The sequence below is a fragment of the Falco naumanni genome, chromosome 8, assembly GCF_017639655.2.
Source record: "Falco naumanni isolate bFalNau1 chromosome 8, bFalNau1.pat, whole genome shotgun sequence".
Taxonomy (NCBI): Eukaryota; Metazoa; Chordata; class Aves; order Falconiformes; family Falconidae; genus Falco; species Falco naumanni.
The window spans coordinates 51,704,101-51,719,464 of NC_054061.1; the positions used below are offsets into that span (position 1 = coordinate 51,704,101).

Consider the following 15,364-nt stretch of genomic DNA (forward strand, 5'->3'; position numbering starts at 1 on the left):
TGATGTTTCCTGTTCAAACTAAAACAATAATTTCAAAAAAATAAACCCATTAACTGATCTGTATAAAACCAGGAACAATAATGTTAGCATACCTGAGCTATGCAGTTGAAATCTCAAATTAGTTTAAAATCTTTCCCTTGATGCTCTCTCTCCCACTGCCATTACACACTAACTATTCTCTTAGTGCTGGACAGAATTTGTCTCCTGTTGAACCCTCCAAAGCTGAGCAGGGTTAGCTCACATCCTTCTCAGCACTCCCTCATTGCCAGTGTGCCTGTCCAAGCACTGTTTGCAAGAGCTGTGAGCCCCATGGACAGCATCTCTTCCCGAGCTCCTGGCACAGCACTCGGGAGATGTGTAATGCTTTTGGTTTACAGGCCATATTTATTTCACCCACACACATTTTTAGTTTGCTCTGAAGATGCTATGAATGGCTCCGCAGCTGGGAGTGCCTAACGTAGGTGTGTGCAGCGCTCCGCTCTCCCAACCCTACGTGTGGTGGGGAACACTTCCCAGCTTCATCTGCACGGCTAACAAGTGCATGAATGATCTGCTGACAGTGGTGATGAAAGCTAAGAGGCTCAAGTTAGTCTTCAGGGTCATTAAAAATCTTTTTCAAAGACCATTTTAAATATTTTCTGTATGTTCATCTGTCACTGACTTCTAGTAGTTTCCTATGCTTTATTTCACAATAAGTTTTCACCAAGTTTTCTCTGCTTTCCCATCAGTGTCTGGACCTGCATTCAAAGGACAAACATTGCCAAGTGTAATTCACTGTGGCTCAGCTAGCATCACCTGTTTTGCCTTACTCACTGCAATTATATCCTCAGAGAACAGAAATGGAGGAGAACAGAACAGCAGTTAGAATATAATCCATTTGTATGCACTGCATTTTCGATGTCTACCTTTCAGGAGTTCATGTTGGTGAGAATGTGGGTATTTTCTCTACCCTTTGGGGTTACTGTGTTTGGGTTTTTGTGGGGGGGGGGTGGGGTGGGGAGGGTTGGGGTGTTAATTCTTTTGGGGTTTTGTGCGTGTGTTAGTTGTTTTGGTTTTTTCTAAACAGTAGAACTTCCCATGTCAAAGGGACATGTATACAAAAACTGTACTTGCGCTTTACAACACCTGTACTAATTCACTGGGGTTTAAATTCTATTTCTATTTTAAGTTCTATTTCTGTGTCCCACATCGCTACTTCTAGAGCGAGTTAATGCTTTAATTAGTGAAACAGAACTACAACCAAGCAACAATGGTCTTAATGGCTCCATATAGATGATCCAACTGCGTAGAGCATCCAATAAGCCATGTATTCCTTCAGATACACACATCCAGTTTGTGAAGAGATCGATAGACAGGGCTCTGAACCATCAATCAAAGATAAATCATAATATTTTGATTTGGCATAGGAAAAAAAAAAAAAAATCACTTTCACTGCTATAGCTCCACCACTCATATTTCCTGTCCAAGTGTTAGAAAAGTGGGAAGTGCTTTTATACAGAATGCAAGGACACCTTACCCCTGCAGTCAATTTGAATGTCTGTAACAAGGGATTTTTTGCTAGTCTAAGGAAGTATTTACAGGCCTGTAAGCATTTCTAAATGAGCCTCATGCTGTCAGTCTAAAGGAATGTAAAAATCCAGGCCAAAGCCAAAAGCTGTCTGATGTCATAGAACCATTTAGGTTGGAAAAGACCTTTAAGATTATCAAAGCTGCCACTAAAATGCAGCCCACCACTAAACCACGTCCCTAAGCGCCACATCTACACATCTTTTAAATACCTCCAGGGATGGTGACTCAGTCACTTTCCCGGGCAACTTGTTCCAGTGCTTGACAACCCTTATGGTGAAGAAATCTTTCCAAATATCCAATCTAAACCTTCCCTGGTGCAACTTGTAGGCCATCTCCTCTTGTCCTATCACTCGCTACTTGAGAGCAGACTCACCTCAGTACAACCTCCTTTCAGGTAACTGTAGAGAGTGATACCACAGATGCTTCAGAAATTGTTAGGAAATAATTGGCCTGATGCCAAGAAACACATACACAATATTTTATAGGCTCAAATTTCAAAATAAATGCACAGAACTGTTGTGCTGAAACCCTGAATCCACCTCACCAGAACCTTCAAAGGAATTTAAAATTGCATCACAAACTCCTACTCAGTCTCAATGCAAGTGGGTATCAGATGTCTTAGAAAAAGAAGTCCTTCCTCAGACCTCTCAAAACATCAAATCTCTCTTTCTACTCTGAAACAAGAGGAAAAAAAAGCTAAGACAATAGAAAGTCTTCACACTTCCCTCTTTCAACATGTTTTGTTGCCCTTAGAGGCTGAATTCCTAGTTTCTGCCCTTTAGACGTATCTGTATACCAAATGTTCTTCCATGAACCAATTTTGTATGGAAGTATACTATGCAAATTAACTGAAATAAGGTAAAACTCATGTAAGCCAGATTTTAAGACTAATGAACATACTTATTTCTTTCAAATTATCAATTGTGTTATAGAATAAATAACTTCATATGCCAAAATAAAACACTGATAATCAGACTTCTGAGAAAGAAATGTATGTACTGTCTACATAAATCTGATTATGTTCAATATTTAGAAAGATCCATACTTTTCCTGATATTGAAAGCACAGAAGCTAAAATAACCCCCAAAAAAACCCACTTCAGATTTCTAACAGCTGGCATTAAAACTCTGATTTCCTATCACAAATCCAATTCTAAACAGAACTGCAAAAAGGGAAAGTCTCACACAAAACTCAAGTCTCCCAGCTCCAATGTTTAGGTATTAACATCCACAGCAACACAGCACTGGTCATTTTATTTATTAAATACAAAACAGTGAGAATAATAATAATCTTGATGAATGGTATACATCAACGACAGCTGTTCAATGCATAAGGAGGGAACATTGCCAAACCTATCATGGAAAGGGAACAAAACTGCAACGTGACTGGGAAGAGTGGGAACACCACAAAAACATCAAGCTAAGATGAAAAGACATGAAGAAAGACTTGGTACAGGTACACAGAAGTAGTTATGGATTGAGGAACTCTACTCTTTTATTTCATGTAAGTTTCTTTATAACATCTGCAAGAATCCCCCTCACTTTAGTCTCCCCTATTAACAACAGTAAGCTTTCTGGGTTATAAATCAACTTTTGGTATCAATTCAAATCTCTGCTTGAAGGCCTTTCAATAGTACAATTACATTCATGCAAATCTTCATCAAGCTTTTAGTGAATATACTGTCATCATCTCCTATTTGGACAGCAACAGTAGGGGTTACTTGGTCTCGAAAGCAACAGTTTTGAAAACACCTGCAACTGGTGTATAATCAAGAGTAACATGAGCAGGAGCACACTGACGTGATGCTTCCCTGTCTGCGGTGGTTGCCCTGAATGCTCCATGAACTCTTTGTTTTCAAGCACATGGTTTCCGTTAGCCAGAAAACGCAAAGATCACCTCAGATCTCTGTGACTTCAGAACAGCCCCAACAGCTCAGGTCTTCAGAAATAACGGAGGTATCCATAGCCAGGATGACATGTCAGGAGCTAGATACCCAGTTATGAAACTTCACATTCAAAATTCCGGAGTTAGTCAGAGGTTCACAATTCAAACACCTGAGGCAATTACTTAATTTGCCATTGACTTTATTAATAAAAAGGACATAAGCTTTCTTTGTAAGGAAAACAAATTTAAAACCCTGATCCCCAGTATCCATCCACATGCAGCAATTTTGTCTCATGCTGGAAGGAGACAAATAATAGCTTATATCAAGTACATCTCCTAACCGTTTTTGTACTCCCAATACAAGATGCAACAACAGCACAGCTGTGAAAGCAGTAAGAGGAAACCAAATCACATAAAGAACAATCATTTAGTGTATATGTACAAAGATAAGCAGAGACAGTCCTGAGTCCAGGCTTTGACTGCAGTGCCTGCAAGCCAGAGCCGACCCAGTGTGGAGCTGCCCCGCAGCTTCTGCTCCCTGGCCTGGAGGCGTGCGGCTCTTTGCCCCCAGCCTCCCTGGGAGCCATCCCACATCTAACGGACAAAACCTTTTGTCTAAAAGTAATTCAAGAGTTCTTAGAAACAACTTATCACGTTATTAAAAACCAAACGCTTCATTTACCTACAGCTCCTACGATTGTGCCAAACTGAAATACCATTAGTGGTTTACCTCCAGACAGCATCCTCTCTGAAGAAGCGCTGTATGCCATATTATAAAGAAAGGAGCCAGAAATCAAAGTTAAGTAACGTGTTGGGTTTTCACAATCACAATGTTTTCCAGACAAAGAAAAAAATCTACTGAAAAAGGCTCAAAAAGGAACAGTGATTAATGACCAACTCTGAAGTACCAACATCTTTTATCACCTGTCTGGGCTCCCCGTCTCCTCTGAGGAGCCCGAGTTCCATCGTGTTGAGCTATGGAAGCAACTCGGGTACGACTGCAAAGCAGCTGGGCTAACAGGGGGCTATTCTGAGTGTCTGTCAAATGCCAAGAACCTAAAGCTCTACTTCTAAGTCATATCAGTTTCAAAATCAAGAGGGTAAAATGTATTCGGCAAAACCACGATACAGGGACCAGGTTTTTCTCAGCAAGCTTAGCACACAGGATAGAAACAAATGAGGCTTATTGAAAACGTCTAATTAAGGAGCAAGAAAAAGACATGAAAGATTTCCCATGTTCTAAACACTATTCTGCACAGATGAGCTTAATAGTACTGAACAGTCAATACCCAGTATCTGTAAGCTTATCCGTTTTGTGCTTAACAGTTCCAGTCCCACGTCTGCCCCTTACCAGGTCAGCAGTCCGCAGACAAAGACCCTTGTCACCACTGCCATCCTGGGTACAGGCAAAACCGGTGACAGGGTGGGGGCGAGAATTTATTAGTAGCAGCTGGCAGCACCTAGCAGTGCTTTATAACTGAACTTTGCAGCATACTTGTTCCTTTTGATCTTAACTCCATGCATTTCAACATTGTTAAAGAAAACCAGAGTAGAACCATGGTAAAAATCAAATATAAGGAATGCCCAGGAAGATACAGCTGTAGCATTCTGAAGCTAATGCCCTCTGCCAGGAGCTGCAACAGCAGAGGAGCCTGTGCACAGCCACTGCGGCCACCCTTGCTCACTGCAAGAAGCCTCTAGCATGACAAGGCAGGAAGAAGGGGATAGCAACAAATCCGATGTGAAAATAAATGTTGTCTGAAAAAGCACAGGGAAGACAAGTGGAACATTCACAAAACATAAATAGTGTTTTACTTTTGCTTGGTAATGACTACAATGTACAGTATCTCCGCTAAACTTGCTCTGAAGTGTTAAGATAAACAGCACCCAGTTTTAAATTTTTGGAGTGGGTGGAATAGTTATTAGAAGCCTATTACTACTACTACATCAGAAAGCCTGTCGATCTAGAATATTCCCAGAAAGTGTACTGATATGTCATTCTGCCTTCCGGAGAGATCCTACCTATTTCTCAAATTATTTGGGTTGTTAAATAGCATCATAGGATTTGTTTAGAATAATGTTGATATTGTATACATTGTATATATGTATTACATTACACATTGCAGCATCTAAAAAAAGACATAAAAAGTATGGCATTCTCGTCAGTTCCTCTTTTTGCATTGAGATGGGCAAAACAATTCCTTATCTACTACCTTTTTTATTTACAGTCCAATTTTCCACTAATGCATTCTGAAAGAGTCCCATTCTTAGCAGCCTTACCTACTTTTGCCTTATGTCTATAAGGTATTCACAATAAAGCCCCAATGTACATTCTCACAACAGATCTCTGCTAATTATGACATTGAATTTATTATGCAACAATATGAAAGTCAGACAATCCTCAGCATTCCCAGTAAATGGAAAAAATATATTTACTGTATTTGCATTACCCAAAGATATTTGCAGATCTTTAAACTCATAGAAGTGCATAAAACATACTAACTATAAGCAACTAATTTCCAGCAGAGATGCAAATTAGAGCCTCAAGAACTGCACATGATACAAGAACTGTGAGCCACCTGTATTTACAGATACTAGTTGGCTTAAAACATATGTTTTCACCATTATTGGAGGTGGAAAAAATGACTATTTCAGAAAACGGATGTTTCCCATCTCCATTCTAGACCTTAAACTCAAATAAAATTTTTGCTGTGTAGTACTAGAAATATGCAGGATGCTTCAAAGATGACAAAGCTGCAGATCAGACAATTATATCAAACGAATAAGCTAAAAGTTATGTTCATATCTACTTGAAAAACTGACATCTCTAAGACTCTCAAGTAAAATATTTTTAGGCCTCTGGAAACAAAGCACAGTTATAGCCCTCACACTTCCCAAATACACTATTGCAAAGTCAGGATAAAGATAAGATCCTACCTTGCATCCAAAAAGCTCTTTTTCCAGATTCCAACAGATTTTTAATGTAACTTTGCAAAGGTCCTTGCTCTCAGACCTCCAGGTCATAACACAGTGCTAATTCCTGTCGGCACAGCTCTGCAGCTACCTGGTACAGCTCTCCTATCAAACGCACTCCAAACAGCAGTTTGACAAAACAATAAGGAATGCACTCATAAAAAAACAAGGGTGAGGGTTTTTTTGTAAAAATAACATTTTAAATGTTTCTTCTTTTTCAAATAAACATGTCTGTTGTTATTTAACACAGTTTTTAGCATTTTGTGGGTTTGGTACATAACAGAAATTTTAAACCATTTCCAAACATTTTCAAAACATTTCAATCTCAGTGCAAGTAAAACACTCCAACTTCATCTTTCTGATTAAATGTTTCCGTAAGAGAAAAAAATTCTATGTACAGTTTTCTGTCTAAGCAGGCTTTGCCTTCACAGCTAACATTTCATATTCAGACTCCAATTGCACATCAAAGCTTCACTTTTAAATTCAGTAAAGATGCAAGTTTAATCTCAGGAGGCTATGATGTCTTAGATGTTAAAGTGCTGCTACCAGCAATCTTTAAAAGAGTCTGCTTCTTCTGATGGATCCATTTCTAATGAGAATCACTGAACAGAAGTTACTCAACAAGCATTACCAGTTATCTTGGGTGACTCGCAAAATCTTCCACAGATTCTACAGAAACTAAGGCTTTGACTTGCATTCCTCTACAGCCTTCTACACTCATTGCTTTAATACTTTGTTTGCTCCTTGCAACAAGTTTCATTCCTATTTTTTCTCCTCAACATTAATCCACAATACTATCACCTTTTCCCCAGTTGCAACAACACAAGAAATAGCCTTAATTAGCACACGTTTCCAAAATGTTATCGCTATTTGTAACAATGTACACCCTTTGTCACAACCCCCTCTGCAGTTAACTCATTTCCTGTAACCAAATAAACAGCAAAAAATAAATAATACCAGAATTTCTTTTAAACATGCATTAGATTTCAGACAGAAAGGCAATGTAAAGTTCAAGAAAATATACATTTGCTAACAGCTGGCCAGAAGTCCAAAATATTTCATCATTATGGCAGTATCTTAGATAGTCATGCCCAAGAAAATCCCACTTTATTTTCTTTCCCCCTCTATTAGCTGCTCCACATATAATCTCTTTCAACAGAGACATGTATTTAGAAATCTCCATGTGCATTCATCTGTATCTCTTTCAGTAGTTCAGAGTCTTCATTTTCTACAGCACCCTAAAATAACTTCCTGGGAGGCACAGTACTATCTTCTTGCATCAAATACTTCGCTGTCTCAAAGTACCTTACTTTTTTTTTAAAGAGGTATTAAGGCCCTTCATTTTTGTCTTAACATTTCCTCACCTACCTTATAGCATAGCGAAGGTATATCAACAACATATAATGCCTTATTCTCTTCACTGAAGGCAAAATGTGCCTTACTGACTCCCTATCATTTCAAGGGTACAAATTTTAATGCTCATGTGAATCAGTCCTGCCTCCATCTTTCAAAACAGAAGATCTGCCACCTTGCAAAGGTTTGTAATTTTCCCTTTGCTGTACATCCAAATCTCCTGGGGAAAAAAATACAGCGCAAAGAAGGGAAAATGCTTATTTACAGAGCATTTTCTTAGATTAGGCAGATCAGAAATGAAAAACCAGCTCAAACACTGGCTACAAACCTAGCTGATCAGGTACTGCAAGCAGAACCTAGCTGAAATAAATGCATTTAAATTATAAATTAATATCGTGTGCTGCTCTCTGGAAGAAAAGCAGTTCAAGGTAACAACTGAGAGGGAGCAGGGCTACAACTTTGCAAAATTAGTCTGACATGATCTAACACAACTTCGGTGGGAGTCAGATTGGACCATGGGCTCACAGCAACATGAGTCTAACTGCTGCCACTCAAAAGCAATAGTTAAGTGAAAACTGTCTATTACTACATTAAATAACCTGATCCAGCTGCATACATTAATAATTACTTTTCTAATAGTAGCTTTCCTCAACAAGTTTCCACAGAATTCTGTGAGCACTTAAAAGACATGTATTTTTTTATATATATATATATTTATTTTGTTATTAATTTTTATAATATATATATAGCAAGAAGGCTGGCAAAGGAAAGCCAGGATAATACACTGGAAAGATAAATCCATCTATCAGCGTTTCAGAATTAAAAAACTCCATCTTTGTCGCTGTGTGAGGCAGTTTCTTTATATCCAAAACTCAAAAACTTTTATTTTACATAAGTTTCCTAAATCCTCTAAAACCTGCAGACACCTTTTGTTGCTATGAGGAATAAAACCTACATAATTTCAGCAACAATATGTACCACTCATGCTCAACTGTTGATGCCAGGGATTTTTTCCATATATCATGCAAATACCTCACGTGTCATATAAAAGTATATTCTTAACACTCAGTTGCTGTAAGATTAATTTATTCGCAGTGCCAGAAATGCAGCCTTGAGGGAAAAAAAAAAAATTAAAAATGTCTTTGTTGCTTTCATCTTGATGTTATTTCAACATGAATGTTTCATTACAACAATGTATCTATGACCAATGAGGGAGACCATTTACCTCTTTAGCTACTTATATTCTATTTAAATGGCCGTTATGAACTATTGTATAACTAATGAATTTGTCTTCAAAACAGTCTCAGAATTTAGGAAGCATTTTACAGACATAAGAGGCAGATATTTAACAAGTCTCTAAATAAATATTTGACAAAGCCAATAGAGTAAACACACATCTCAAAACATTTACCTGGGAAGCCATAGTTGGCCCTTTTTTGGTCAGGTTAAGGGGTATGTACACATACTGACTGAAGTTAAGATGGATTTTTTTGGGTCCATTTCTCGTGAAAGTCGAAGATGGAAGAAAAATGAGTGATTCAGCAAAGCATAAGAAAGTATATCTTTCCCCCCAAAGTACAAGCTTAGGTTCAGGATGAGAGGTTGGTTTTGAACCGCATTTCAGTAGTTCCAAACTCCACAAGAAAATCTTCAGATCTGAAACAAAGACCATTCCCCAATCTCTACTTCTCCTGGCACCAGGAAACAGCTACCTCAGCCTTTGCATTTTCAATACCTCCAGACTGTGGGCTCCAGACTATACCCCATCCTACAGCATTTGCAAAATTCTAGCTGGAGGGACTAGCAACCGACACTACTCAAATCTACTTGGATTTTTTTAAGATAGGAGAGATGAATATTATGACTACTCAGATGTATGATTGGTTTAAATTATCAGCTGCACATTAAGCAACAGTAAAGATTAAATTTAAAGCTTCAAGAACCTGTTTGTCCTTATTTGCATTTTGCATTTTTATAGAAGCTTTCTTACAAGACAGGATGGGTTTCTCATATTTATGCCCTGACCAAATACGAACTAAAAAAAAAAAAAACAGTATTCCATACTACACAGATATGGTTGCAAGACAAACATGTTTTGACATCCTAAAAGACAACAATGACATAAAAGTTAAGTGCAATATTTAAGAGATTTGCTGTGATTTGTTTTAACTAACATGTATTAAGATCTTAATAACTTACTCTTAGTCTTCTTGAACTGTTTATAGTCTAGCTACATCTTTCAATACACCACTGTTAATCATCCTACAAAAAATTGCAACTAAAAGATTGTATAAAGTAGGGGTTTTATTCCTCCATTATTTTTCTGGATGGATTTAGCTCAAAGGCCTAACACTACTCTGCTATTTCCACAGATCCTTCATATAGTTGCAAGGAAACATTTTTAAAAGAACATCTATAATTTTCCTTAATAATGAAGTTTTAAATTGACTAGGTTCATCAGTAGTGTTTTCAGGTTCCATTAGCTTTTAAACTATAGCTGAATTTCCACTTGCTATTCTAGGAACTTTTTATTCTGCGTAATTTTACTGGAAATCAGCAGAAAAACATTTACAAAGACTTAGTAAACTGTTGGCTGAATTCATCAGGCTTCACATAACTAACCATAAACCAGTCACATCTGCTTTAAAATTTACAGGATCATAAATATAGTTCTAGGAGGCCACACACCTTACTTTCCATCATCCAAGAACTATTCAGTGCACAACATTTTTAATACCTTATCAAAAATATAGATGAAATGGTGCTCTTACAATTCATGGGCTATACTGAAATAACCTTCTGCAAAAGATTTCCTGTATGACTGTGACATGTTCAATTTAATTATCTGAAAGGTATGGTAATAGATTGCCACAGCCTTTGCAGCTAAGCTTACTAATGTCTTTAAAGCATTGTGTCAACTTTAAAGGCAGGGCTGATATGATGCCCAAGTAAGGTATCTAGCAGGGAACTCAAAGCTTCCCAACAGTTCCATAAAAATGGAACTCTGCCAAAGCAATAATTCTGTCCTTGACATTCAGGTGGCAAAACTAAATCTTGCAGCACCAAAATGGGTTCTAAAAGAGTCAAGAAGGGACCATGGAGACTCCAGTGCCTGGTCAGTAATGTTGCAGGGGTCAGTATGCTGCAGCCTCTCTCTTTTTTCACCCTTCCAGCTTCCTAGAACATCCTCTACTTCCACAGTGCTGTGGGTGTACAGGGTTTACAGTGCCAGGAGCAGCCCTACCTCTGTCGGATGCAGCAGTAGTAGAGCTTTACAAATAAAACCACCATAGTGGTGAATGAGGCCATCCTTACTGCTGGAATGGCCAACCTCCATCTCTTAACCTCGTCAAGGCAGGCAGACAACTGCGCTAGGCAGCAACCTACTTTGCTTACGCCTAAAGCCAAATTTGCGTATTATGAAAATGGAAGGTGACACAGTAACACAAAACAGTTGAGTCAGTAGAAATGTATGCTGCAGCACTCAATTACAGCTGGGTGAATTAAGGGCTGTGTAACAAATTTAATATATCCCCCTCCACACACATACACACACTTTGCAAGTCAAGCTAGATCTTTCAGTATTAAAAATTCCACTTTAGAAGTATTTGAAGATCTTATCACCCAATAACTGGATTAATTCAGCTTGTAATTTCTCCCTTGGAGAAGCACAAGCAATGATTATTTTGTAGGAACGTTGTCTTCCTAATTTGGGGGGATAGAAAAGGACAAGGATTTATCTCACCCGTCCTGCCCAAATCCCCTCCACAGCATTAACTCCAGTCACATTCAGGGAGCCCAGTCAGATGGTTATTACCAGAGACAAGTAGTCTGTTCTGCATTGCACAGCGCTAGGTTCAGACACCGAACGGTGATTGCTTACTGGTTGTACAAACAGTATTACCAGCCAAAAGGCACCATGCTTTGTCAACTCTCTTTACCCATTTATACCACATGCACTTTCCCAGTAAAAGGCTACTGTTTTATTTTAGCATGCCAAGCCCCCATTTTGACCAAAATTACTTACAAAGACTGCATCCTACCGCTATTTTTGAAAGCATCAGTACCTTTACTCTCTTGAAGTTAATTCAAATAGTATCACTCCTAAACACAAACTATTCTTTTTGCATTCTATAGCTGTAAATACTACCCAATTAAAGATCTTCATGCTGGGCATCCAAATACTGAAGTACCCAAGATTAGAGACCGTTTTGGAAAACGTCGTCTGCATTCAGCAGATGCCTATACAAACAATTCTCTTGTAAGCGTTTTATTTGTTCATTGCAGAGCACTATGCAATCTTCATATGGAAAAGCTCTGTTCTGTTCGCCGTTTCTGGTGCATATACATAGTAAGGTCACAGGTTTCGCATTTTACAGTACCATGACAGAAGGATCCTTCTCCAAATTATTTAAACCATGAAATGACAAGAGATGGAAACATCTGACTTACTGTAAGGTGTTGTATCAGTAGGGTCAGGAGGTGGAAAATTTTCCGTGAAGTTGACATTACACAAGTCCGTACTACAGCAGCAGAAGCGGTATGTTCCATTCTGAATCAAGGAAGGGGTAGTTGTAACTATACACGCCTCAAAGTGACACTCTTGTGGGTCTCCTATATGAGACCAGCAACCTATGGAAAGAGGCAAATTAATTCTTTTTAAAGGAGGCATAAAATTAATTCTATTGCATAGACAATTAAATACACCTATAGAAACCCACACATTACCTAAATTAAGTGTGTGGGGTGAAAACACATCATAATTTGCTTGTCTGACTTCACTACCACCTTTTAAACCAAAACCTGAAGAATTTCTTTCAGAATTTACCACAGCCAAGGAGAAAAAACATGGGCAGCAATGAAAGCTAACATCGGGTGTCCAGCTGTCAACCTCAATATGATAAAACCTGAATTCTTGAGCCTTCTAAGCAGAAGTACGCCATTCCCCATTTCTGATACCACGGACAGTATTACCACCCTTTGGCCCACAGTCTAGATGAAACTGTGACCTAGTCTCCTCCTCGGAGCTAGGCAAGACTGCATCTATAGTTTGATGCTTCTTACATCCTTTCTAAAAATTCCGTCCTTCCTCACTGTTAGCATCACTGGACTCTTCTACAGGACCACAACTTATCTCTTGGTTAATGCAGGCCCTTTCTCCCTGCAGCAACTGTTCCTTCCCAAGTACTGTCAATGGCAGTTAATGACATTTATGCACAAATGCCTGGAAGGGAAGAGGCAACGTGGGGGCAGAGGTGAGCAGACTGCTTCTTTCGGCAGATCACCAGATCAAATGTATAACTGCACGGGATGCTTGTAAATACATTCAGTTTTCATTTCCTCCTTACACTCCATTAAATTGTATCCCAAGTAATCAAGAGCAGAGCCCCTGTGAATGGTAATCGAAATACCTCTCCAGCAACAGCAAGACCCTTCGCCCCTCCCTACCATCACTTTCCCCACAGAATAACAGTGAATTGACCGTTAGTGATATGTGACAGTCTTGTGCTATAGCTGCAATTTCCTCTGTAAACAAACATCCAATCAACATGAATATACATTTTCACTTAAGGAGACATTTTTAAATGTATCATTACATCAATACATACACCGAGATACCTTCAAGAAAGCCATCTTACGGTGCATATCCTAAGTAACAAGCAATTAGAGTGCTTTCTCCTTCAACTGTACATTGCTCTTTGGTCTCTTTTATAAGTCATGTATTTCAAACAAACTTTCTGTTCATATTTAAAACTGCTAAGTGGGAAGTTTAAAATAATGCATTTGTACAATATACAAACAAAACATCTAGCTTTGCAGCTGCACATCTTTCACATTGGCTGGCTAGATCACAAAAAAGTGAAGAGAGTAGCAAAACTACTGCACTTAACACTAAAATGTTACATACCTTGTTTTACAAGATGTATGTCTCCTTCTCGTGTTTTTTCCCAAAGTCCATAGCAGGTACTACCTTTCATGCACAAAATTGTGCCATTCTCCTGGGAGATTCGGCTCTCACTGATTCCGTGGTCCTGCTGATATGGGTCCTTAAAAGCACACAGCCGCTCCTCACTCTGCGCAGCTTTAGACAAAGAAAGGACAACATCTGTCAGCGATTTTATGCATAAAATATTAACTTTAATAAAAGGACAATTAAGGTCTTCTGGAAACCTACATTTGAAACCACCCTGAATTACACATATCCATTCTTTAAACTGTACTCCCAACAGTCAGAAATAAAAATGAGGTCTATCTTGAAAGTCACTTTCATTAAGAGGACAAAAAAATGCCCTCAGCAGATGTTTCAAAATGAACATGCAAATGTTTAAAATTCACAGGTGCAGAACAAAAATTTCATTGCATAGTCTCTATCATCTGCATCGTTTGTCCTCAAGCACAAGTTACACAACTGTTAGCTGGTTTCTTCAGCAACCGCATGCATTCCTTAATTGTTTCCAGATCCTAAAGCAAGATGATCTTTTTCAGACTGCCACCCAGCCCAGTGCCTACCTAATTCAGAGGTGTTTTTCCACTCTTTCTATTGACCTAACTCTCCTTTTCTACATGTTATCCAGCCATTACACTGACATTTACTTCTTTATGCTCAGCAACCTATCAGTTTGGGTTCTTTTACACAACTTCATTAATGACCACCCACAGAAATACTAATGGCAGAGTAAAACCCATACGATTGACCAGCAGTTCCATGAAACACTGCCTGTAAACAGGAGCAATGCTGTTTGTAAAGCCTCCTTGGGGAATATCCAGCAGCAATATTTTATAAAACATACAGAGAGCGCAAAATAAATACCCATCGTCACCTGAAAAATCTCGGGGGGGGTTTATTGCAACAAAACCAAAGCCACCCACAAAAAAAAATATTTTTTACAAGAATAATACAAACTTCAGAAATTTAGTATCTTAAGAATGCATATGTTTTACCCCTATGATTACTGCTATTTTTGTTCATATCACCTCAACAAAAGGACTCAACCATGCTGATATCCCTCTGTCATCTTTCCTTTAGGAAAAGCAAACACATTCAAACAATAAATTCTTCAGAAAGGCATCAAGTCCAAGATCAAAAAATCCATCATTTGTAAGGAATATGATATTTAGAATATTTTCACTTTTCCTTGGAATTACTTTGTGAAATGCATGAAAATCTAGGTGTGTACTTACAAGGCACTTCAGTTTATTCAGTAGTACAGCTCAGCACACATCCAACTGCAGTAAGAACTTGTCCTATGTATCTCAATAACTAGATTTTAACCAGTTCTTTAACTCCCATGAAAGCACTGGTAGCAAAAAGATGCAAGGTGGAATAGACTGGTATTTTAGTAAAACAGATTTTGAACTTAGTAAATTACAGCATACGTAATTGTAAGTTATTAAAGGCACTGTCTACGTATAAAATATCTCCTCACTAAGTATTTATTTGATCATTCTGCAGCACTGGCCCCAAAGAAGCCATGTTTCAGCAAGGCACACTGACTGCAAAAATGCTGTTTCACCGTGTCACCAGCACAGATGACTGGGTAATAGAAAGACAAACCAAGAGACTCAGATACATGTCTCACTTCTA

At 38.4% G+C, this 15,364-nt stretch overlaps 1 protein-coding gene across 4 annotated transcripts in view; it reads right to left on the reverse strand.

Moving 5' to 3' along the window:
• BMPR2 (bone morphogenetic protein receptor type 2) overlaps window positions 1–15,364 on the reverse strand; it is a 109,722-nt gene that overhangs the window by 42,693 nt on the left and 51,665 nt on the right. For all 4 annotated transcript variants that reach the window (XM_040603081.1, XM_040603082.1, XM_040603084.1 and 1 more), the window contains exons 2-3: window positions 13,688–13,861; window positions 12,232–12,411 (exon numbers count right to left, since the gene is read on the reverse strand). In XM_040603081.1, the coding sequence (XP_040459015.1) occupies window positions 12,232–12,411; window positions 13,688–13,861 (354 nt within the window). The remainder of the gene's footprint in view (window positions 1–12,231; window positions 12,412–13,687; window positions 13,862–15,364) is intronic.